This window comes from Oncorhynchus clarkii, chromosome 29 (assembly GCF_045791955.1).
Source record: "Oncorhynchus clarkii lewisi isolate Uvic-CL-2024 chromosome 29, UVic_Ocla_1.0, whole genome shotgun sequence".
Taxonomy (NCBI): Eukaryota; Metazoa; Chordata; class Actinopteri; order Salmoniformes; family Salmonidae; genus Oncorhynchus; species Oncorhynchus clarkii.
This window is the reverse complement of record NC_092175.1, coordinates 34,629,896-34,655,741: the sequence shown is the minus strand read 5'-3', so window position 1 is coordinate 34,655,741 and position 25,846 is coordinate 34,629,896. Positions and strand designations below refer to the sequence as shown.

The following is a 25,846-nucleotide window of genomic DNA, read 5'->3' as shown; positions in this document are numbered from 1 at the left end:
AAATATATGCAACGTAAAATATATATTTTTTAACAAAAGTTACAAGCGTGACAACTCTAGGGTGTGTATTTTGCGTTTCATATAATTGACTCGTGGAGGTGATTGACTATATACCTATTGTTATACATAATCTATCTATTTCAGTGTTTTGGAGCTATTATTATGATTATTATTAGCTGTTATATAATAGCAATAAGGCCCGAGGGGGTGTGGTATATGACCGATATACCAAGGCTAAGGGCTGTTCTTAAGTTCGACGCAACGTGGAGTGCCTTTATACAGCCTTTAGCTGTGGTACATTGGCCATGTACCACAAACCCCTGAGGTGCCTTATTGCTATCATAAACTGGTTACCAACGTTGTTAGAGAAGTACAAATAAATGTTTTGTCATACCCATGGTATACAGTCTGATATACCATGGCAGTCAGCCAATCAGCATTCAGGGATTTAATCACCCAGTTTATATTTTGCAACAAATCTGCTTTATAATCTCAAGGGACGGTGCTAGATACCCGCGTAGAGTTGACAATATATTCTGTCTCACTCACTGTTGAAAGGATTTAATGCAAATGTTAATCCATTATGCCCTTCTTAATGTGGATAGCCTATGTGTAGGATTATCTATATGCCTCTATGGCCTCATTCCGTTCTCCATATGGTGTAACTATACTTTCAGCCTTGGGGGGTGGGGGGTGGGGGGGGCAACTGATGCAAAACAAAGATGGACGTTTGATACATGTTTTTATTTCTTCCTCTACACAGCCTTTTATTGCATTGTTGCATCTCCAGCCAGATATTGTACTTGCAGGGCCCACCATCTCAAGCACTGTGTGACAAAACCAACCATTGGCAATTAAAATTCCATGTATTTTGAGATGCAGACGATGATGATAGATAGGTAAAACCACTGTTTTCTCATCTCAAGGGAACAACCTATAGATAAGCATTTCAGATGGCTCAGTAGGATCGGCTAGAGATGGCTACAGCTGCATAGTAGGTCATGAAACGTAGATTCAGTTTCTCGTTGCAATACTCTATCATATTTACAGATGAACAGGTAAATAAATACTATAGACATGTACAACCCTTATATAACTCTTGTATGTTTTAGATATTTGCCCCACAGTTTGTTTGTTTATTTGAGCACAGGAGAAGAACACATGCTCTCGAGATGAATAAGAGATTGTAGGCTAAATCATGCAACTGGGTCAAAACATTATTTTTCTTTTCACTGAGAATCACTGTAGAGAGTGTTTTCTTCCTCCTGTACCAGTGACTCATCTTCTACTTGCTGTCTGCTTGAAGAAATGGACAACTGTGGTGAGGAGCGGGTGAGAAAATGTGATACCTTAACGGTTCAGTGACGAAATCCCATTTGCTATTTATAGCTCCTTCTCCAGAGACAAATTCCTCTTTGAAAGGCTTCTTATGATGATTGTAGAATAATCTCTACAGTATATTGTGATGTAGTATTATGTCCACTGATGCCAATTGTATGGTGTACGGTAATGCAAACTCACCATGTCCTAATGAGGCATTGTCTATTTCTAAAAACTCCAATTGATTAGTAGATGCTAATAGCTTTACATATACCTTTGTCCCTTTCCTGCATATGCACAACATGCTATGGTCTGTGGCAATAACTTTTCAAACTCTCATTTCTATAGGAAGTGTATGGAGCCATGGTTGTAAAAAAAAAAGTCCTTGATTGTCAAAATGGCAAACACAAGTGGAGAGAGAGTTTCCAGGTTTCACTAGAGGTGTTTCTTGCAAAGAACCATTTCAGTGATGATGCATCATCACATTGTCCTCGTCCAAACCTGCTGCCAGAGTCAGAGTCACTGTCCGCACAGTGAAGAGCCTCCTCACCGCTTTCTGCAGGAGATGCTTTAAGTCCTTCGCTGTCTTCGTTCTGAAAGACAGCAAGAAGGATGTAGGACATCAGTTCATAAAGCCTGTGGCCTTTTTTTCCCATTGAACTGTCATTGCTGAAGAGAGAGTCCCACTTGCGCTCCGGTTAAGTTTGAAAGAACACAACGTTAGTCAGCTGTTAGCGAGATCTTCAGCAGAAAAAATCCAGGAAGAGTAAAAAGGCAATCAGTGTAAGTACTGAGTATCCCACTGAGATACTACTCTAGTCATTAACACCTTGTAATGCTATACATTTTTCATGCATAACTCTACATCATTTATTCTTCTTGGCAAGTTGTTGTTCCGCTTTCTTCCGCTTGTGTCGGTTGATCTCCTCCATCTGCAAGCCATGAGCCATTTTCCTGAAACATACATTGGAGAGGTAAAGCAAATGCCACACATGGGAACTCAAGACCAGAGCTGGCCAACCCTCCTCATAATGCGCTGCATGTATCCACTTTACGTTGGCAGAGGCTGTATTTACACAGGCGGCACAATTCTGATATTTTTTCCACTTATTGGACTTTTGACCAATCACATCAGATCTTTTAACGTCAGCTCTTTTTCAGAACTGATCTGATTGGTCAAAAGACCAATTAGTGAACCAAAATATCAGAATTGGGCTGCCTGTTTTAACACAGCCTTTGTAACTCTTTTTGATCTGCTGGTAAAGTGCAGTTTGTATACAAATCAGTTCATGATACATACACTATATATACAAAGGTATGTGAACATACCCTTCAAATTAGTAGATTAGGCTGTTTCAGCCACACCCGTTACTGACAGCAGTATAATATCAAGCACACAGCCATGCAATCTCCATAGACAAACATTGGCAGTAGAATGGTCTTACTGAAGAGGTCAGGGACATTCAACGTGACATAGGATGCAACCTTTCCAACAAGTCAGTTCATCACATTTATTCCCTGCTTGAGCTGTCCCGGGCAACGGTAAGTACTGTTATTGTGAAGTGGAAACGTCTAGGAGCAACAACGGCTCAGTCGCGAAGTAGTCAGACAAACAAGCTCACAAAATAGGACCACCAAGTGCTGAAGTGCGCAGCTCGTAAAAATTGTCTGTCCTTGGTTGCAACACTCACTACCGAGTTCCAAACAGCACAATAACTGCGCAATACCAAGCGTCGGTTGGAGTGGTGCAATACCAAGCGTCGGTTGGAGTGGTGTAAAGCTCGCCGTTATTGGACTCTGGAGCAGTGGAAAAGCATTCTCTGGAGTGATGAATCATGCTTCACCATCTGGTAGTCCGACAATGAATCTGGGTTAGGAGGATGCCAGAACGCTACCTGCCCAAATGCATAGTGCCAACTGTAAAGTTTGGTGGATGAGGAATAATGGTCTGGGGTTGTTTTTCATGGTTCGGGCTCTGCCCATTAGTTCCAGTGAAGGGAAATCTTAATGCTACAGCATACAATGACATTCTAGACGATTCTGTGCTTCCAACTTTGTGGCAGTAGTTTGAGGAAGGCCCTTTCCTGTTTCAGCATGACAATGCCTCTGTGCACAAAGCGAGGTCTTTACAGAAATTGTTTGTTGAGATCGGTGTGGAAGAACTTGACTGGCCTGCACAGAGCCCTGACCTCAACCCCATCGAACACCTTTGGGATGAATTGGAACGCCGAATGCGGGCCTAATCGCCCAACATCAATGCCCAATGCTGTTGTGGCTGAATGGAAGCAAGTTCCCAACATCTAGTGGAAAGCCTTCCCAGAAGAGTGGAGGCTATTATAGCAGCAAAGGGGGGACCAACTCCATATTAATGCCCATGATTTTGCAATGAGATGTTCGACAAGCAGGTGTCCACACATTTTGGTCATTTAGTGTAGTTTGATACCTGCAGGATCACGGTCACTTGGAACAAAGATAATCATTCCTTTTTCAGGACTTAGCTTTGACTTTCCTTACCCTGACTTAAGCTCAGGTGGCACAGGCAGGGGTTTGGTGAAACTGTCCCTTCCAACCAGCCAGTAGGTCTCCTCCATTCCTTTCCCCTGTGGAGACATGAGACATCCAAGGTCATTATTATCCCAGATAAGTCACTAAAACAGTATTCAGTTGTTCATTTTATGATTTACTTTGAGGGTAATATAAATGCCAGAGAGTGGGAGCACAAAGCTGACCTTGAGCTCTGTCTTTCCACGAAGTTGAACCTGGTAGCCTTCTCTCAGATCCACTAGGATCTTTGCTGTGCTATGGCTCAAATGGATTCGGTATGCTGCAAACAATATGGTAGGAAAAATCTTATTTTGGGAGTCTGGTATAAAGCGCTTACTAAAACGCAGCCTAGAATTGCTTAATCTTTTAGCCATATTTGGCTCTTTGGTGGCAGGTCTTACGCATTCCTGTGGATTCCATCCTGGAGGCAGTGTTGACTGTGTCACCAAACAGACAGTACCTGGGCATGGTGAGGCCTACCACCCCAGCAACACATGGGCCTACAAACACACACACACACACACACACACACACACACACACACACACACACACACACACACACAAAGTGGTGGAAAAAGTATCCAATTGTGATACTTTAATAAAAGTATAGATACCTTAATAGAAATTTCAAAGTGAAAGTCACCCAAGAAAATACTACTTGAGTGAAAGTATTTGGTTTTAAATATACTTACATATAAAAACTAAGTGTAATTTCTAAAACATACTTAAGTATCAAAAGTAAGATTATAAATCATTTCAAATTCCTTACATTAAGCAAAGCAGACGGTACCATTTTCTTGTTTTTACATTTTCCTTATAGCTGGGGCAAACTCCAACACTCAGACATCATTTTCAAATTATGCATTTGTGTTAAGTGAGTCCGCCAGATCAGAGGCAGTAGGGATGATCACGTGTTCTCTTGATAAGTACATGAATTGGACCATTTTCCTGTCCTGCTAAGCATTCAAAATGTAACGAGTACATTTGGGTGTCAGGGAAAATGTACGGAGTAAAAAGTACATTATTTTATTTATGAATATAGTGAAGTAAAAGTAAAAGTTGTCAAAAAGATAAATAGTAAAGTACAGATACCCCCCCAAATTACTTAATTAGTACTTTAAAGTATTTTTACTTAAGTAGTTATATCACTTCACACACACACACACACACACAGCACTGGTGACATGCCTGTTCCTAGGGGACATTTCATATCAACACTGTCAGAAAAATATAAACGCACTGGGAAGTTCATGGCAGTTTGACTGTTTATGATGTTTGACATCAGTATAGTTTGTGGCGTTAATTTCAAAATGATTTGTACTTCCATTTTGTTGATACGGGGGTCTTTAAAATGGAGCCCTGACCTGAGTGCAGTCCAATGCGTATGCGAACAGGTACATCCGGCATGTGTCTCATCTTGAAGGTGCCAACAGCACTCAGGATGTCCAGGGCCATGCTGGATATCTCTGCAGCATGACGGTTTCCATTGGGAACAGGTAGGCCGGACGCCACCATGTATGCATCTCCTATTGTCTCCACCTACAATCGAAGAGGAAATATCTTCAGTAGGTTACAAAGGTGCACAAGAAGACACACTAAGTCATTAATTCAAGACTAAGCAAACGGCTTACCTTGTATACATCATGATTGCCAATGATGGCGTCAAATAGAGTATATAGGTCATTGAGGAGGTCCACCACTTCGATAGGCTCGCTGTTGGCAGAGATTGTGGTAAAACCTACTATGTCGCTGAAGTAAAGTGTTACATTTTCAAAATGCTCCGGTTCCACAGTACCGCCAACCTTCAGGACGTCTGCAACAGATCTGCAAACAGAGAAGAAATACCATTTAGGGCCCTCGTCGTTGGAAACTGTATACTTTGTTAGAGGAGAAACATTTGTACATCCTAGTCAGTATCTTTGAGTGTATGTGTCATTGTCTGTTATTCACGGAGGCAGCATCTGAGTGAGTAGTTTTTCAGTCTTCAGTTTCTCTATCTCCAGCTCCTCAGTCCTCTCTCTGATCAGCTCCTCCAGGTTAGAGGAGTACTGCTCCAGCATCCGCAGCATGGAGTCTATAATGTTGGTCTTCCTCCCTTTGTTGATGTTCTTAAACTGGGATTGATGGGGGATGTGTTAAAGGTGAACTCGAATGATGCTTTTATATCCCCCAGTCAAACTTATACAGACAAAAGGTTCCCTTATATTAGTCTATTTGTTTTTTATTGTTTTAAAGACACTGATTGTGAGTGGTCTGTTTGATGTCTCAGTCTAAGGTACCTGGTCAAAGATGTCATTGAAGTGCGGTCGCCTATCTGCCTGTTCGTTCCAGCACTGTTTCATCAGCTGGATACACTCCAGGGGGGCGTAGTCTGGTGATACCACAGGGCGGCACAGTGGTGGAGAACTCCTCACCTTCTGGATGACATCTGACAGACCGGAGCAGACACTCTGAGTTACCCTACCAAGCTACAGTATCTACTACTGACATTTTCTTTTGCACATTTTAGTCATTGAGCAACTTACAGTAGTTAGTGCATGCATTTTTGTAATTTCTCCCCGTGGGGAATCAAACCCACAACCTTGGTGTTGCAAGCACCATGCTCTACCACCTGAACCACAAGGAGGACCAACAGACAGCACTGGGACCATGCATGCAACAGACGTTATTTATGTATACGCATTCAAATGAAGCCTGAATCACCCACCCATTCCTATTAAACCACCCTGTTAAACCACACACCCTATTAAACCACATCCCTATTAAACCACATCCCTATTAAACCACACCCCTATTAAACCACACCCCTATTAAACCACACCCCTATTAAACCACACCGTTGAAACCTGACTCTTCTACTTTGTTGTTTTAAATTGTGTTTGGGGTTGTGATTGGGTGAGTGATCCACACCTTCAGCAGACAGGTCCAGCATACAGAAGGGAGGTCCCCGCAGCACCACCTCCTGCATGATGATGGCGAAGCTGTAGACGTCCCCTAGCTGGGTGCCGCACAGCCCTGGGTGAGGGCTCCGTAGGATCTCAGGGGCCGTCCACAGCAGCTCTGCACAACCAAACAGGCAAGTAGGCATGCACACACACAGACATATACAGTTGAAGTCAGAAGTTTACATACACTAAAGTTGGAGTCATTAAAACTTTTTTGTCAGCCACTCCACAAATTTCTTGCTAATAAACTATAGTTTTGGCAAGTCGGTTAGGACATCTACTTTGTGCATGTCACAAGTAATTTTTCCAACAATTGTTTACAGACAGATTATTTAACTTTAAATTCACTGTATCAAAATTCCAGTGGGTCAGAAGTTTACATACACTAAGTTGACTGTGCCTTTAAACAACTTGGAAAATTCCAGAAAATGTCAAGCTTTGGAAACTTCTGACATAATTTGAGTCAATTGGAGGTGCACCTGTGGATGTATTTCAAACTCTGTGCCTCGTTGCCTTGACATCATAGGAAAATCAAAAGAAATCAGCCAAGACCTCAGAAAAAAATTGTAGACCTCCACAAGTCTGGCTCATCCTTGGGAGCAATTACCAAACGCCTGAAGGTACCACGTTCACCTGTACAAACAATGGTACACAAGTATAAACACCATGGGATCATGCAGCCGTCATACTGCTCAGGAAGGAGACGCGTTCTTTCTCCTAAAGATTAACGTACTTTGGTCCGAAAAGTGCAAATCAATCCCAGAACAACAGCAAAGAACCTTGTGAAGATGCTGGAGGAAACAGGTACAAAAGTATCTATATCCACAGTAAAATGAGTCCTATATTGACATAACCTGAAAGGCCCTCAGCAAGAAAGAAGCCATTGCTCCAAAACCGCCATAAAAAAGCCAGACTACGGTTTGCACATGGGGACAAAGATCATACTTTTTTTTAGAAATGTGCTCTGGTCCGATGAAACAAAAATAGAACTGTTTGGCCATAATGACCATCGTTATGTTTGGAGGAAAAAGGGGGATGCTTGCAAGCCGAAAAACACCATCCCAAAGTACGCTTGCGGGTTATACACTCTATCTCCAGGACAGAACAGTAGCCTCTGGAAAGACACAGGGCGGGGTCCTATGCATTTATGTGAACAACAGTTGGTGTACGATATCTAAGGAAGTCTCAAGGTTCGCCTGAAGTAGAGTATCTCACGATAAGCTGTAGACCACACTATCTACCTAGACAGTTTTCATCTGAAATTTTCCGTATCTGTCTCCATATCACCCCAGACTGAGGCAGGCACTAAAACCGCACTCAATGAGCTGTATTCCGCAAACAGGAAAACGCTCATCCAGAGGTGGCGCTCCTAGTGGCTGGGGACTTTAATGCGGGAAAACTTAAATCAGTTGTACCTCATTACTATCAGCATGTTTAATGTGCAACCAGAGTGAAACAAATTCTAGACCACATTTACTCCACACACACATGCGTACAAAGCTCTCCCTCACCCTCCATTTGGCAAATCTGACCATAACTCTATCCTCCTGATTCCTGCTTACAAGCAAAAATTCAAACAGAAAGCACCAGTGACTCGGTCTATAAAAAAGTGGTCAGATGAAGCAGATGCTAAACTACGGGACTGTTTTGCTAGCACAGACTGGAATATGTTCCGGGATTCTTCCAATGGCATTGAGGAGTACACCACATCAGTCACTGGCTATATCAATAAGTGCATCGAAGACGTCGTCCCTACAGTGACTGTACGTACATACCCCAACCAGAAGCCATGGATTACAGTCAACATTCACACTGAGGTAAAGGGTAGAGGTGCCGGTTTCAAGGAGCAGTACTCTAACACGGAAGCGTATAAGAAATCCTACTATGCCCTCCGACAAACCATCAGACAGGCAAAGTGTCAATACAGGAATAAGATCGAATCGTACTACACCAGCTCTGACAATCGTTGGATGTGGCAGGGCTTGCAAACTATTACAGACTATAAAGGGAAGCACAGCTGAGAGCTGCCCAGTGACACAAATATACCAGACGAGCTAAATAACTTCTATTCTCGCCTCGAGGCAAGTAACACTGAAACATGCATGAGAGCATCAGCTGTTCCAGATGACTGTGTGATCACGCTCTCCGCAGCCAATGTGAGTAAGACCTTTAAACAGGTTAACATTCACAAGGCCGCTGGGCCAGACGGATTACCAGGATGTGCAATCCCAGAATGTATTGACCAACTGGCAAGTGTCTTCACTGATATTTTCAACCTCTCCCTGTCTGAGTCTGTAATACCAACATGTTTCAAGCAGACCACCATAGTCCCTGTGCCCTTGAACACTAAGGTAACCTGCCTATATGACTACCAACCCATAGCACTCACATCTGTAGCCATGAAGTGCTTTGAAAGGCTGACCATGGCTCACATCAACACCATTATCCCAGAAATCCTAGACCCACTCCAATTTGCATACCGTACAAGCAGATCCACAGACGATGCAATCTCTATTGCACTCCACACTGCCCTTTCCACACTGCCCTTTCCCATTGACAGCTTCCAACACCACAGTGCCCTCAAAGCCCATCAATAAGCTAAGGACCCTGGGACTACACACCTCCCTCTGCAACTGGGTCCTGGACTTCCTGGCAGGCCACCTCCAGGTGATAAGGGTAGGTAACAACACATCCGCCACGCTGATCCTCAACACGGGGGCCCCTTAGGGGTGCGTGCTCAGACCCCTCCTTTTCTCCCTGTTCACTCATGACTGCACGGCCAGGCATGACTCCAACACCATCATTAAGTGCTGATGACATAACAGTGGTAATCAGAGGCAGTTGTTTATCGTTGTCTCTGATTGGGGATCACATTTAGGCAGCCATTTCCCCACTGTGTTTTGTGGGATCTTGTTTCTGTGTAGTTGCCTGTTGAGCACTGCTTGAGCTTCACATTGTCACGCCCTGGCCATAGAGAGGCTTTTATTCTCTATTTTGGTTTGGCCAGGGTGTGACTAGGGTGGGCATGCTAGTTTCTTTATTTCTATGTTTTCTGTTTCTATGTTTTGGCCGGGTATGGTTCTCAATCAGGGACAGCTGTCTATCGTTGTCTCTGATTGGGAATCATACTTAGGCAGCCTGTTTTTCCCCCTTAGTTGTGGGTAGTTGTCTGTATTAGTGGCCTGTATAGCGCTAGTCAGCTTCACGTTCGTTTCTTGTTTTTTGTTTTGTTGGCGACATTTATAACATTAAAGGAAAATGTACGTTCGCCACGCTGCACCTTGGTCTCATTCCAACAACGGTCGTGACACACGTATCGTTTATTGCTGTTTATTGTTTTTGTGAGTTTCCTTTATTAAACATGTGGAACCCAAATCACACTGCACGTTGGTCTGAGTACATTTCCAGTTCGTACAACGATCGTGACAGAAGATCCCACCACAACAGGACCAAGCAGCGTGCCCGGGAAGAGACGGTATCCTGGGCTTGGGAGGAGAAAAGGGAGGAGAAGACATCCTGGACTTGGGAGGAAATTATGGCTGGAGACGAAAGCCTTCTGTGGAAGCAGACGCAGGGAGAGAAGGGAGGACAGCGACGATGCCGGGGTTCGCGGCCACAGTGTAAGCCCAAAAGACAGCCAGAAAATGTTTTTGGGGGAACACGGTGTGGTCGGTGGAGCCGAGGAATGGGCCAGAGACCGTCAGGGAGTCGAAGGAGGAACTTGACAAAAGAGAGGTGGTGGCGATAAGAGTGCTGCAGAACGGGCAGCTGAGGAGCGTGACACCAGTCTAGTGTCATCTGCACCAGTTTCACGCAACTGGCCTCCAGTGCGCCTCCCCAGTCCGGTACGTCCTGTGTTTCCTCCACGTACTCGCCCTGAAGTGTGTGTTACTGTTCTGGTACAATTTGTGCTGGCCCTACGCACCAGGTCTCCAGTGCGCCTCCACAGCCCAGTACGTCCTGCACCAGCTCCCCGCACTCGTAGTGCGAAGTGTGTCATTGTTCCAGTACAATTTGTGCCGGTTCTACGCACCAGGTCTCCAGTGCGCCTCCACAGCCCAGTACGTCCTGTGCTAGCTCCCCGCACTCACCGTACGGAGTGTGTCATCGTTCCGGCACCATCTGTGCCAGCTCTACGCACCAGGTCTCCAGTGCGCCTCCACAGCCCAGTACGTCCTGTGCCTGCTCCTCGCACTCTCCCTGAAGTGCGTGTCCCCAGTCAGGTACGTCCTGTGCCTGCTCCCCGCACTCGCCCTCCCCGCAATCACGCTGCACGTTGGTCTGAGTATATTTCCAATTCGTATTACGATCGTGATAGTATGGTGCAATGACAACAACTTCTCCTTCACTGTGATCAAGACGAAGGAGATGATTGTGGACTACAGGAAAAGGAGGACCAACCACGCCTCCATTCTCATCGACAGGGCTGTAGTGGAGCAGGTTGAGAGCTTCAAGTTCCTTAGCATTCACATCACCAACAAACAAACATGGTCCAAGCACACCAAGACAGTCGTGAACAGGGCACGACAAAACCTTTTACCCCTCAGGAGGATGAAAAGATTTGGCATGGGTCCTCAGATCCTCAAAAGGTTTTACAGCTGCACCATAGAGAGCATCCTGACTGGTTGCATCCCTGCCTGGTATGGCAACTGCTTGGCCACAGACCGCAAGGCACTACAGAGGGTAGTGCGTACGGCCCAGTACATCACCAGGGCCAAGCTTCTTGCCACCTAGGACCTCTATATCAGGCGGTGTCAGATGAAGGCCCCAAAAAGGATCAAAGACTCCAGCCACCCTAGTCATAGACTGTTCTCTCTGCTACCGCACGGCAAGCTGTACCGGAGCACCAAGTCTAGGTCCAAGAGGCTTCTAAACAGCTTCTACCCCCAAGCCATAATACTCCTGAACAGCTAATTAAATGGCTACCCAGACTATTTCCATTGTCCCCCCCCCCCACACACACACGTTGCTGTTACTCTCTGTTACTATCTATGCATAGCCACTTTAATACCTCTACCTACAGTGGCTTGCGAAAGTATTCACCCCCCTTGGGATTCCTGTTTTGTTGCCTCCTGTCTCTATAAGCTTGGTACATCTAGCCCCTGGGATTTTTGCTCATTCTTCAAGGCAAAACTGCTCCAGCTCCTTTAAGTTGGATGGGTTCCCCTGGTGTACAGCAATCTTTAAGTCATACCACAGATTCTCAATTAGATTGAGGTCTGGGCTTTGTCTAGGCCATTCCAAGACATTTAAATGTTTCCCCTTAAACCACTCAAATGTTGCTTTAGCAGTATGCTTAGGGTCATTAACCTGCTGGAAGGTAAACCTCTATCGCAGTCTCAAATCTTTGGAAGACTGAAACAGGTTTCCCTCAAGAATTTCCCTGTATTTAACCCCATTCCTTCAATTATGACCAGTTTCCCAGTCCCTGCCAATGAAAAACATCCCCACGGCATGATGTTGCCACCACCATGCTTCACTGTGGGGATGGTGTTCTCGGAGTGATGAGAGGTGTTGGGTTTGCGCCAGACATAGCGTTTTCCTTGATGGCCAAAAAGCTCAATTTTAGTCTCATCTGACCAGAGTAACACCAAATGTGTTTGCAATTTTTTTTCTTTATTAAGCAATGTCTTTTTTCTGGCCACTCTTCCGTAAAGCCCAGCTCTGTGGAGTGTACGGTTTAAAGTGGTCCTATGGACAGATACTCCAATCTCCACTGTGGAGATTTACAGCTCCTTCAGGGTTATCTTTGGTCCCTTTGTTGCCTCTCTGATTAATGCCCTCCTTGCCTGGTCTGTGAGTTTTGGTGGGTGGCCCTCTCTTGGCAGGTTTGCTGTGGTGCCATATTCTTTCCATTTTTTAATTATGGATTTAATGGTGCTCCGTGGGATGTTACAAATTTTGGATATGTTTTTATAATCCATACCTGATCTGTACTTCTCCACAATGTTGTCCCTGTTTGGAGAGCTCATTGGTCTTCATGGTGCCGCTTGCTTGGTGGTGCCCTTTACTTGCTGGTGTTGCAGACTCTGGGGCCTTTCAGAACAGGTGTATATATACTGAGATCATGTGACAGATGATGTGACACTTAGATTGCAGACACATTGACTTTATTGAAATTAAGTGACTTCTGAAGGTAATTGGTTGCACCAGATCTTATTTAGGGGCTTCATAGCAAAGGGGTGAATAGACATGCACACACCACTTTTCTGTTATTTTTTTTTTTTGAATTTTTTGAAACAAGTAATTTTTTTCATTTCACTTCACCAATTTGGACTATTTTCTGTATGTCCATTACATGAAATCCAAATAAAAATCAATTTATATTACAGGTTGTAATGAAACAATATAGGAAAAACGCCAAGGGGGTGAATACTTTTGCAAGGCACTGTACATGTACATAATTATCTTCAATTACCCCGACACCGGTGCCCCCGCACATTGACATATTGGCTCTGTACTGGTACCCCCTGTATATAACCCCACTATTGTTATTTACTGCTGCTCTTTAATTATTTGTTCTTCTTATCTCTTACTTTTTATGTTTTATTTTTGGAGGTATTTTCCTAAAACTGCATTGTTGGTTAAAGGCTTGTTAGTAAGCATTTCTCTGTAAGGTCTACCTGTTGTATTTGGCGCATGTGACAAATTAAATTTGATTTGATTTGAGTGGTCTTAACACCCACCTTCTGCGGAGGGATCTTCATATGGGAATCTTTGTGCCATCAAAATCTTGTTGTAGCCGTAGTCTGTGAGCTTGAGCACAAAGCGGCCATCCACTACGCAGTTCCGAGACTTGAGTCGTCCATGACAAACACCTCGGTGGTGGAGGTACTTCATGCCCTATGGAAGACAGAAAAAAGTAGTGTTGGTGTCATGTCAGAGAGAAAGGTAGCTTGCTGTAGGTATACCGTGAGTTGGGCATTAAATTAACTTTGGGACCTAAACTCTAACAAATCTGTAATGTAAAATGATTTAAAGCACATTGTGGCAGCTGCAGGTCTTCCTATAGGAATAGTGTAGCTGTATGTCTCTGAGGGGATTTTGGCCACACCCCACTACTAGTGGTTACCTTGATAAGGTCCAATAACAGGGAGGTCTTAAACATCCAGTCCAGCTTAACGTCACTATTGCTTAGCAAGTCCTGCAAGCTGCTACGTGAGCAATACTCTGTCATGATGCCGAAAACACCACAGTCAAGAAAAAACCCCAGGAAGAGGTTGACGTTCTCGTGTCGTATGTCCTTCATCTGAAAGAACAGAGCCGTGACAATGGGCTCATTTTAATTGACAACAGAGAGACATTAGTTATAGCCAAACGGATTTCTCATCATCAAATCTTCTTACATCGTAACTGGCAGTATATTTTACAGTAGAACCTCACCAACTCAAAGACGTCACTGGTCTGGGGAGTAATGGCTTTAAAGTTTCCAGACGGGAGTCTTTTCATCCAAGCCCAGTCTCCCTGTAAAAAGGTACGTGTTTGATAGTTCTGAATCAACTTTCAGACAAGCCTCAGAACTGCCTGAACCATTCTTAGAAGAGAGCCTCCTGCCCCCGTTACCTCAAAGATGGCTATGTTGGAGTTTGCATAGGTTGCCGGGGTGACGGTGGAGTCAGAGAAGGGAGTAGAGAGGCTCTGACGATCCGTGTCTGAGGGTTTCCTACGCATATCACCCACTTTGCTCTCATCTAAACTTAGCTTCTGAAACATGGAGAGAAAAACATAGGTTATTGACAAAACCACTCGTCATGCTGCAAAGATATCAAATAAAAAAAAATATATATTTTCAATTGCATGTGTTGTCCAACCAAAAGTATGTGGACACCTGCTCTTTGAACATCTCTTTCCAAAATCATGGACATTAATATGGAGTTGTTCCACCCCTTCGCCTCTATAACAGCCCTTCACTCTTCTGGGAAGGCTTTCCACTAGATGTTGAAACATTGCTGGACTTGCTTCCATTCAATCACAAGAGCATTAGTGAAGTCGGGCACTGGTGTTGGGCAATTAGGCCTGGCACGCAGTTTGCATTCCAATTCATCCCAAAGGTGTTCTATGGGGTTGAGATCAGGGCCCTCTGCCGGGCAGTCAAGTTCTTCCACACTGATCTCAATTTCTGTATGGATCTCACTTTGTGCACAGGTGCATTGTCATGCTGAAACATGACAACATCTGCCAAACCCAGATTCGTCCGTCATACTGCCAGATGGTGATGCGTGATTCATCACTCCAGAGAACACGTTCCCACTGCTCCAGAGTCCAATGGCGGTGGCAGTGGCTGAAATAGCCAAATCCACTAAGTTGAATGTGTGTCCACATACTTATGGCCATATGCTGTATATCAATCATTATGTGGGAACTTAAATATGACACCATTGGATCTTCCAGACACTGTCAGTTAGGGGATCTGACCTTATTACTGAGTGAGGGGTTGATGAAGATCACATCTGCCAGGGTTAGCATGATCTTGTCAGGACCCCTGACTAAACTAATCTGGTTGATACGCCTCCTAAAAGTGAAAGGTGGAAGGAGGGGTGTAGAGGGAGGGGAGAGGAGGGGTGCAGAGGGGTGAGGAAGGAGTGAGGGAGGAGTGCCATCAGCAGTAGTTCAGAAGGTACCTAAAGGTCTGTGAAGACATATTGAGAAATGTTGCTGCTATTACCAGCTGTTATAAACTTGAGTCATACAAATGTAGAAAATAGCAAACAAGAATATGTGGAAAGTACTGTACAGTATTATAAACTGGGTGGTTCGAGCCCTGAATGCTGATTGGCTGAAATCTGTGGTATACCACTGGTATGACAAAAACTTTTTTTTTACTCTTCTAATTATATTGGTCACCAGTTTATAATAGCAATAAGGCGCCTCAGGGGTTTGTAGTATATGGCCAATATACCATGGCTAAGGGCTGTATCCTGGCACTCCGCATTGCGTCATGCATAAAAACAGCCCCTTAGCCGTGCACACCCCCTCAGGCCTTATTGTTTAAATAGAATACCTTATACAGTAGTAGAGTCCACTTGAGAAGATAATGGTCAAAAGGATACACAGGAAGACTATGATAAGATGGAATGGATCCACTCCTCCTAAAACAAAGCATATCATAGTAGAACATCATATAATGAATCACACCTGATTTAAAAAGATACCTAGCTTATCACAGACTATGTCAACATACCACCAAACCCTGATCTAATTCTCTGTTCCACTTTCCTCTAGAGAAAGATGTCCTCTTTATGAACAGATGGTAACTGTTCCCCTCCTGTTTGCTGGTGTGTGTGCACATGCGTACTTGCCTGCGTGTGAGCGCGCGTAAGTGCAGTGTGTGAGTGTGTGTTTTCATCTGTCTGCATTTAGCCCCCTTACCATCATTTGTCATTTAGTACAATTTACTGTGTTCTCACCTCCTGTGCATAAGGTGCCTGGAATGAACCAGCAGCTAGAGTCTGGGCTGGGTTGGACCCCCCCTGGGAAGTGGATGCTGCGGCCCAGAGACATCACCATCCCAGCCTCCAGGTCCACACAGTGGGTGGGCAGCAGAGGCCAGGACTGCCCATCTGTGTCCAGCATCACATACTTCAACAAGCTGGCCCCGGAACCGTTGGTGCGGACACGCTGGCTGAAACCATAGAAAGCCATGTTCCTGGAGTGGCGCACCAGGTTGGCTCCAGACCTCCACTCCCCAGCATCACGAACATTCTGCAGAGCGTTAGCCATGAAGAGGATCGAGCTGTAGATGGTACCAAACAGAGGAGAAATCTGGAAAAAATGAAATAAGAACATAACGATATTTAGTCAGATATGTTTACGTAGTCTGTCCACAAGATATTTGTGTTACACAAATGCAAATATACAAAACCATGGACACTATAATGGCCTGATAGGATTTAGTCCAAAAACATGGACACTATAATGGCCTGATAGGATTTAGCCCAAAACTATGCCTATGCATGTAAGCCCCAGTTGTCCTCAGCTCATTCAGCTGTACCTGGTGGAGCTTGATGTGTCTGGGAACCCCCCCAACATTCACAGTCTTCTGGTAGGCCTTGTAGAATGAGTTCTCCTCTGAGTCCATGGTGACGGTCAGGACAGCGTCGTATGCTCTCCGCAGCTTGCCGTTGTTGATGAGGGCTGGGTAGCGGACATCCCTGTAGGGCAGGCTGTAGAGCAGTGTGTCGTAGGGGATGAACACCAAGGAACCGTCCGTCAGGTGCATGTCCAGAGCAGTCTCCAACAGCAACCTCTGGATGTGTCCTCCAATCAGCACAGAGTGCATGCAGAGGATCACCACTGATTATGGTAAACACAAATGACTATGAGACATGAGGTAATAGTAGTATTAGTAGTAGTATTAGTAGTAACAGTAGTAGTAGTAATAGTAATAGTAGTAATAGTAATAGTAGTAGTAAAAGTAATAGTAGTATTAGCAAAAGTAATAGTAGTAATAGTAGTAATAGTAGTAGTAGCAGTAATAGTAATAGTAGTAGTAGTAGTCAAAGTAATAGTAGTAATAGTAGTAATGGTAGTAGTAGTAGTAATAGTAGTAGTAGGAGTAGTAATAGTAGCAGTAGTAGCAGTAATACTAATAGTAATAGCAGTAGCAGCAGTAGCAGTAGCAGTAGTAGCAGTGGCAGTAGTAGTAGCAGTAGTAGTAGTAGTAGCAGAAGTAGCAGCAGTAGTAGCAGCAGCAGCAGTAGCAGCAGCAGCAGCAGTAGCAGCAGCAGCAGAGCAGCAGCAGTAGCAGTAGCAGCAGAGCAGTAGCAGCAGCAATAGCAGCAGCAGTAGCAGCAGCAGCAGTAGCAGTAGCAGTAGCAGTAGTAGCAGTAGCAGTAGAGCAGTAGCAGCAGCAGCAGCAGTAGTAGCAGTAGCAGCAGCAGCAGTAGTAGCAGTAGCAGCAGAGCAGTAGCAGCAGCAGCAGCAATAGCAGCAGCAGTAGTAGCAGTAGCAGCAGCAGCAGTAGCAGTAGCAGTAGCAGTAGTAGCAGTAGCAGTAGTAGCAGTGGCAGTAGTAGTAGCAGTAGTAGTAGTAGTAGCAGAAGTAGCAGCAGTAGTAGCAGCAGCAGCAGTAGCAGCAGCAGCAGCAGTAGCAGCAGCAGCAGTAGCAGTAGCAGCAGAGCAGTAGCAGCAGCAATAGCAGCAGCAGTAGTAGCAGTAGCAGCAGCAGCAGTAGCAGTAGCAGTAGCAGTAGTAGCAGTAGCAGTAGAGCAGTAGCAGCAGCAGCAGCAGTAGTAGCAGTAGCAGCAGCAGCAGTAGTAGCAGCAGCAGCAGTAGCAGCAGCAGCAGCAGTAGCAGCAGCAGCAGTAGCAGTAGCAGCAGAGCAGTAGCAGCAGCAATAGCAGCAGCAGTAGTAGCAGTAGCAGCAGCAGCAGTAGCAGTAGCAGTAGTAGCAGTAGCAGTAGAGCAGTAGCAGCAGCAGCAGCAGTAGTAGCAGTAGCAGCAGCAGCAGTAGTAGCAGTAGCAGCAGAGCAGTAGCAGCAGCAGCAGCAATAGCAGCAGCAGTAGTAGCAGTAGCAGCAGCAGCAGTAGCAGTAGCAGTAGCAGTAGTAGCAGTCGCAGTAGTAGCAGTAGCAGTAATAGCAGTAGCAGTAGCAGCAGAGCAGTAGCAGCAGTAGCAATAGCAGTAGCAGCAGCAGCAGGGAGCAGTAGCAGTAGCAGCAGCAGCAGTAGTAGCAGTAGCAGCAGAGCAGTAGCAGCAGCAGCAGCAATAGCAGCAGCAGTAGTATCAGTAGCAGCAGAAGTAGCAGCAGTAGTAGCAGCAGCAGCAGTAGCAGCAGCAGTAGCAGCAGCAGCAGTAGCAGTAGCAGCAGAGCAGTAGCAGCAGCAATAGCAGCAGCAGTAGTAGCAGTAGCAACAACAACAATAGCAGTAGCAGTAGCAGTAGTAGCAGTAGCAGTAGCAACAACAACAACAGTAGTAGCAGTAGCAACAACAACAAGCAGTAGTAGCAGTAGCAGCAGAGCAGTAGCAGCAGCAACAACAACAATAGCAACAACAGTAGTAGCAGTAGCAACAACAACAGTAGCAGTAGCAGTAGCAGTAGCAGTAGCAGTAGTAGCAGTAGCAGTAGTAGCAGTAGCAGTAATAGCAGTAGCAGTAGCAGCAGAGCAGTAGCAGCAGTAGCAATAGCAGTAGCAGCAGCAGCAGGGAGCAGTAGCAGTAGCAGCAACAACAGTAGCAGTAGTAGTAGTAGTAGTAGCAGTAGTAGTAGCAGTAGTAGTAGAAGCAGCAGCAGCGAGCAGTAGCAGTAGCAACAACAGTAACAGCAGTATTAGCAGTAATAACAACAACAATAACAGTAATAACAGTAGCAACAACAATAGCAACAACAACAACAGTAATAACAGTAGCAACAACAACAGTAATAACAACAACAACAATAACAACAACAACAACAATAGCAACAACAACAATAGCAGTAGCAGCAGAGCAGTAGCAACAACAATAGCAACAACAGTAATAACAGTAGCAACAACAACAATAACAATAGCAGTAGCAGTAATAACAATAGCAGTAGAGCAGTAACAACAACAACAACAGTAGTAACAGTAGCAACAACAACAGTAGTAACAGTAGCAGCAGAGCAGTAGCAACAACAACAACAATAGCAACAACAGTAATAACAGTAGCAACAACAACAATAGCAGTAGCAACAGTAGCAATAGCAGTAGCAACAACAACAGGGAGCAGTAGCAGTAGCAACAACAACAGTAGTAGCAGTAGCAGCAGAGCAGTAGCAACAACAACAGCAATAGCAGCAACAGTAGTATCAGTAGCAGCAGAAGTAGCAACAGTAGTAACAACAACAACAGTAGCAACAACAGTAGCAACAACAACAGTAGCAGTAGCAGCAGAGCAGTAGCAACAGCAATAGCAACAACAGTAGTAACAGTAGCAACAACAACAGTAGCAGTAGCAGTAGCAGTAGTAGCAGTAGCAGTAGCAACAACAACAACAGTAGTAGCAGTAGCAACAACAACAGTAGTAGCAGTAGCAGCAGAGCAGTAGCAGCAGCAGCAGCAATAGCAGCAGCAGTAGTAGCAGTAGCAGCAGCAGCAGTAGCAGTAGCAGTAGCAGTAGCAGTAGCAGTAGTAGCAGTAGCAGTAGTAGCAGTAGCAGTAATAGCAGTAGCAGTAGCAGCAGAGCAGTAGCAGCAGTAGCAATAGCAGTAGCAGCAGCAGCAGGGAGCAGTAGCAGTAGCAGCAGCAGCAGTAGCAGTAGTAGTAGTAGTAGTAGCAGTAGTAGTAGCAGTAGTAGTAGAAGCAGCAGCAGCGAGCAGTAGCAGTAGCAGCAGCAGTAACAGCAGTATTAGCAGTAGTAGCAGCAGCAGTAGCAGTAGTAGTAGCAGTAATAGCAGTAGTAGCAGCAGCAGTAGCAGTAGCAGTAGCAGTAGTAGCAGTAGCAGTAGTAGTAGTAGCAGCAGTAGCAGTAGTAGCAGTAGCAGCAGCAGCAGTAGCAGCAGTAGTAGTAGCGGTAGTAGCGGTAGCAGCAGTAGTAGCAGCAGTAGCAGTGGTAGCAGTAGTAGCAGTAGCAGCAGCAGTAGTAGCAGTAGCAGTAGTAGCAGTAGTAGCAGTGGTAGCAGTAGCAGTAGTAGCAGTACCAGTAGCAATAGCAGTATTAGCAGTAGTAGCTGTATTAGCAGTAGTAGCAGTAGTAGTGGTAGTAGCAGTAGTAGTAATAGTAGTATTAGTAGTAATAGTAGTAGAAGTAATAGTAGTAGTAGTACCAGTAGTATTAATAGTATCTCTCGGGCTCCTGAGTGGTCCCCCCGTCTAAGGCACTGCATCTCAGTGCTTGAGGCGTCACTACAAACACCCTGCTTCGATTCCAGGCTGTTTCACAACCGGCCGTGATTGGGAGTCCCATAGGACGGCACACAATTGGCCCAGCATTGTCCGGGTTTGGCCGGTGTTGGCTGTCATTGTAAATAAGAATTTGACTTGCCTAGTTATATAAAGGTTACATTATAAAAAATAACAGTAGTAGTAGCAGTAGTATTAGTAGTAGCAGTGTAATACTTGTAGTAGTAGTAGCAGTAGTATTGGTAGTAGTAGCAGTAGCAGTAGTATTAGTAGTAGCAGTATTATTATTAGTAGTAGCAGTAGTAATACTACTAGCAGTAGTAGCAGTAGAATTAGTAGTAATAGCAGTAGTAATACTACTAGTAGTATTAGCAGTAGTAGCAGTAGTAATACTAGTAGTAGTAGTAGCAGTAGTATTAGTAGTAGTAGCAGTAGTAATACTAGTAATATTAATTGCAGTAGCAGTAGCAGTAGTAGCAGTAGTAGTAGTAGCAGTCTCCTGACCCCTTCTGTCTCAGCCTCCAGTATTTATGCTGCAGTAGTTTATGTGTCGGGGGGCTAGGGTCAGTTTGTTATATCTGGAGTACTTCTCCTGTCCTATTTGGTGTCCTGTGTGAATCTAAGTGTGCATTCTCTAATTCTCTCCTTCTCTCTTTCTTTCTCTCTCTCGGAGGACCTGAGCCCTAGGACCATGCCCCAGGACTACCTGACATGATGACTCCTTGCTGTCCCCAGTCCACCTGGCCGTGCCTTATTATTATTCGACCATGCTGGTCATTTATGAACATTTGAACATCTTGGCCATGTTCTGTTATAATCTCCACCCGGCACAGCCCGAAGAGGACTGGCTCATAGTCTGGTTCCTCTCTAGGTTTCTTCCTAGGTTTTGGCCTTTCTAGGGAGTTTTTCCTAACCACAGTGCTTCTACACCTGCATTGCTTGCTGTTTGGGGTTTTAAGCTGGGTTTCTGTATTGCACTTTGAGATATCAGCTGATGTACGAAGGGCTATAAAAATAAATTTGATTTGATTTTGATTAGTAATACTACTAGTAGTAGTAGCAGTAGTATTAGTAGTAGTAGCAGTAGTAATACTAGTAATAGTAATTGCAGTAGCAATAGCAGTAGTAATACTACTAGTAGTAGCAGCAAAAGCAGTTGCAGTAGTAGCAGCAGTAGTAGTAGCAGCAGTAGCAGTAGCAGTAGTAGTAGTAGCAGTAGCAGCAGTAGTAGTAGCAGTAGTAGTAGTAGCAGAAGTAGTTGTAGCAGCAGTAGCAGTAGTAGTAGCAGCAGTGGCAGTAGTAGTAGTAGAAGTAGTTGTGATAGGTTAGTAGTTGTCTAATGAATTAAACTGGCTCTGGTACTGACAGCACTGTAGTAATAGTAGTTAGTGATAGACAGGTTGTAGTTGTATAGAAAGAAAAACCTGAATGATAAACAGGACTCACTGCGGATGTTTTCTGCCCTCTTGACCCTAGTCAGAGCCAGTCGTATGCTGGCAGGGTCCTTGTCTGTGGAGACCACGGTGGTGACAGGGAGGCCGTAGCTCCGCAGAGCATCAGCGACCTTGCTGCCTGTGTCCACCCACACATCCTCAGCCGAGGAGATGATCCCTATGTGTGCCCAGCGGAAGTGTCTCACCAGGCTGAGCAGCACCCAGGTGGGCGAGGGCACCGTGCGGGCGAAAGTAAGGTGCCTACTTCGGTCGTCCAGCTCGTAGTTCACACAGGTCCAAGAGAACAGGGCCTTGTTCCAGTTGTTGGCCAGTAAAGAGGCTGCAACACAGTAGCCAGGGTTGACAGGGCCCAGGAAGGCATTAGCCCGTGCGTAGTGACCTAAGAAACCCTTGAGTGCCATGGATGTCTGGCAGTCCTCGTCAATGATGACATACTCAAAGGTGGTGCCCAGGGACAGTGAGGGGTCATTGTTGATCCTCTCCACAGCTAGCTGCGCTGCCGTCTGGGGCAGTGCCTTAGCAAACAGAGGGTCACATTTCCACGGTCCAACTACCCCTACCTTGAACACAGTAGAAGTAGATCTAGCCGCACAGGGCACACTTAGGGATGCCAGCAGGAACCACAGTAGCCAGGCTCCATGGGGAGGGGAGGGGAACTTGGCTTCTGTGAGGACTGGGGTTGTCAGATAGGTTGATGCCCACTCATGCAGTGAACTGTGAAGCTGGTAAAGCTGCCGGAGCATTGCAAGATGCCTTCTCCAGCAGATCCCACAATCCACTATCCCTCAAACGCTGTCCATTCCCCAAAAGGCCCAATGTCCTGTGAAATATAAAGGTATGATGACAAATACTGCATGTATGGGTTTATTTTCTCCAATGGGATGATCATTCATCATGTGTGGTGATAATCCAATCATGGCAGACATGGAGTGGAGATAAAAATAGCCCTCTGTCAGTCCCCATCGACACCTGCCTAAAAACACTGTCACATAACAATCACCGGTCTAATCAATTATAGAACCATGCATGTTGTTTAAGTTTAATGTAAGAATTGTAATTAGAGAGAGAAACAAACTAAATTCACATTTTAAACCTGGCTCGTTCAATCATATAATTAACCGTATCGTATTTTATTTGACATAAAAATGAAAATGACCCCTTATTACATAGCTATCCTATTGAAAGCCATTGTGAAAATATTGAATTCAACACATTCACACGTATTTGTTTGTGGATGGAATTACCCTGTAATTATCTTTTCAACAAAGTTCTAATTCTTTAGGAGAGACAATGGAGGAACAGAAAGAAGATTCATCTTGGGTAATATCTGCTCCCGCCCCTCCAACCAAATGTTTGTTTGTGTACATGTGTGTGTTTGTACTGTATATGTTTGTGTGTATATGCGTGTGTATTTGTGGTAATGTGTATATATGTGTGTGTATATGTGTGTGTGTGTGTATATATATATGTGTGTGTATATGTGTGTATTTGTGTGTGTGTATATATGTGTGTGTATATATACATGTGTATGTATATGTGTGTGTATATATGTGTGTGTGTGTGTATATGTCTGTATACTGTATTTGTGTGTATGTGTATATATGTGTGTGTGTATGTATCCCCCAAATAACCAGTCTCAACGTCAACAGTGAGAGGCAACTTCGGGAGGCTATTCAGTGTCTGTTCCTCTGTCCAGTGTCTGCGTTATTCTTGCCCATCTTAATCTTTTCTTTTTATTGGCCAGTCTGAGATATTGCTTTTTCTTTGCAACTCTGCCTAGAAGGCCAGCATCCCGGAGTCGCCTCTTCACTGTTGACGTACTATTTAATGAAGCTGCCAGTTCAGGACTTGTGAGGTGTCTGTTTCTCAAACTAGACACTCAGTTGTGCACCGGGGCCTCCCACTCCTCCCACTCCTTACTATTCTGGTTAGAGCCAGTTTGCGCTGTTCTGTGAAGGGAGTAGTACACAGCGTTGTACGAGATCAGTTTCAGTTTCTTGGCAATTTATCGCATGGAATAGCCTTCATTTCTCAGAACAAGAATAGACTGACGAGTTTCAGAAGAAAGTTCTTTGTTTCTGGTCATTTTGAGCCTGTAATCGAACCCACATATGTTGATGCTCCAGATACTCAACTAGTCTAAAGAAGGACAGTTTTATTATTTATTTAATCAGAACAACAGTTTTCAGCTGTGATAACATAATTGCAAAAGGCTTTTCTAATTATCAACACAACGTGCCATTTACTTCGCTACTATGGTCTATTTATTGCCTTACCTCCTCACGCCATTTGCACACACTGTATGTAGACTTTTTTCTATTGTGTTATTGACTGTACGTTAGTTTATTCCATGTGTAACTCTATGTTGTTGTTTGTGTTGCACTGCTTTGCTTTATCTTGGCCAGGTAGCACTTGTTTTCATCTGGCCAACTGGTTAAATAAAGGTGAAATAAAAAATAAATACAAAATTGGAACACAGGGGTGATGGTTGCTGATAATGGGCTTCTGTACGCCTATGTAGATATTCCATAAAAAATCAGCCGTTTCCAGTTACAATAGTAATTTACAACATTAACAAAGCCTACACTGTATTTCTGATCAATTTGATGTTATTTTAATGGACATAATATGTGCTTTTCTTTCAAAAACAAGGACATTTCTAAGTGACCCCAAACTTTTGAACGGTACTGTATGTGTGTGTGTGTGTACAGTATATGTGTGTGTGTATATGTGTGTGTGTATAGGTGTGCGCATACGTGTGTGTGTATATATGTGTATATGTGTGTGTGCATAGGTGTGTGTGTGTATGTGTATATATGTGTGTGTATATATATGTGTGTGTATTTATGTGTGTGTATACGTGTGTATATGTGTGTGTATATGTGTGTGTATATATGCGTGTGTGTGTATATATATGTGTGTGTATATGTGTGTGTGTAAATGCGTGTTAATTTGTGTGTGTATATGAGTGTGTATATATGTGTTTGTGTGTATATATATGTGTATATGTATGTGTATATGTGTTTGTATGTATGTGTATATGTGTGTGTGTGTATATATGTGTATATGTGTGTGTATATATGTGTATATGTGTGTATATATGTGTATATGTGTGTGTATATATGTGTATATGTGTGTGTATATATGTGTATGTGTGTGTGTATATGTGAAGACAAAAGTCCCATCTCGAATGGACTAATAAAGTATATCTTACCTTATCGTGTTTAGTTATTACCACTACCTTCACTAATACTACTACTGCTAATACTACTACAACTATTAATACTACTACTACTACTACTACTACTGCTATTACTATTAATACTACTACTGCTATTACTACTAATACTACTATTACTACTACTGCTAATACTACTATTACTACTACTACTATTACTAATGCTACTAATGTTGCTACTACTACTATTACTGCTAATACTACTACTACTACTAATAGTAATACTATTACTTTCCCAATACATTTAAATATCATTCATTGATTTTTAAGATAAACGCATTTGAACATTAATTCCATAAAGAAAGTAGCCCTTCTATCCCACAGTATATTGATAGCAGCTAGCCGATATTGTTATACAAGCTTGCATTTGGCAGGTGCATTATCATCCTTACCATTTTAGTACAACACTAAGGTCTCTTAAATCCAGTGATGTTCCCTGTATGAGACATTCCGTAACACTGAACTGGAAAGCCACGTTGAAAGTGAAATTCAGAGTGGACCTTAGTAGTGAGAGTGAAGTAGTGAACACTAGTAATCCACTC

The 25,846-nt window shown here is 44.0% G+C and overlaps 1 protein-coding gene across 3 annotated transcripts; it reads right to left on the bottom strand.

Annotated features, from left to right (window-relative positions):
- Positions 1–734: 734 nt before the first annotated feature.
- On the bottom strand, positions 735–25,803 carry LOC139388537 (retinal guanylyl cyclase 2-like). 3 transcript variants are annotated; one of them, XM_071135247.1, is made up of 19 exons: positions 25,697–25,803; positions 22,059–22,886; positions 16,803–17,104; positions 16,219–16,573; positions 15,813–15,900; positions 15,227–15,323; positions 14,375–14,515; positions 14,195–14,275; positions 13,884–14,060; positions 13,498–13,654; positions 6,777–6,926; positions 6,146–6,294; positions 5,817–5,980; positions 5,498–5,690; positions 5,231–5,405; positions 4,266–4,364; positions 4,050–4,144; positions 3,835–3,920; positions 735–1,913 (listed from the first exon to the last, which is right to left on the bottom strand). In XM_071135247.1, exons 2-19 carry the CDS (start codon positions 22,807–22,809, stop codon positions 1,784–1,786), a joined length of 3,390 nt encoding a protein of 1,129 aa, XP_070991348.1. In that variant the 5' UTR covers positions 22,810–22,886; positions 25,697–25,803; the 3' UTR covers positions 735–1,783. The 3 variants fall into 3 exon arrangements, with proteins under 3 accessions (XP_070991348.1, XP_070991350.1, XP_070991349.1); XM_071135248.1 differs by having other exon boundaries at positions 1,833–2,274; XM_071135249.1 differs by lacking the exon at positions 6,777–6,926.
- Positions 25,804–25,846: the final 43 nt, after the last annotated feature.

What these genes read in the sequence shown, in the direction of transcription:
- LOC139388537 (XM_071135247.1), bottom strand. Translation starts at nt 22,809, where the DNA reads ATGCTCCGGCAGCTTTACCAGCTTCACAGTTCACTGCATGAGTGGGCA. An exon ending in GACACATCAAGCTCCACCAG is followed by an intron (nt 16,574 to 16,802) that starts GTACAGCTGAAT and finishes CATTTTTTCCAG; the next exon opens with ATTTCTCCTCTGTTTGGTAC. An exon ending in GATGGAATCCACAGGAATGC is followed by an intron (nt 4,145 to 4,265) that starts GTAAGACCTGCC and finishes TATTGTTTGCAG; the next exon opens with CATACCGAATCCATTTGAGC.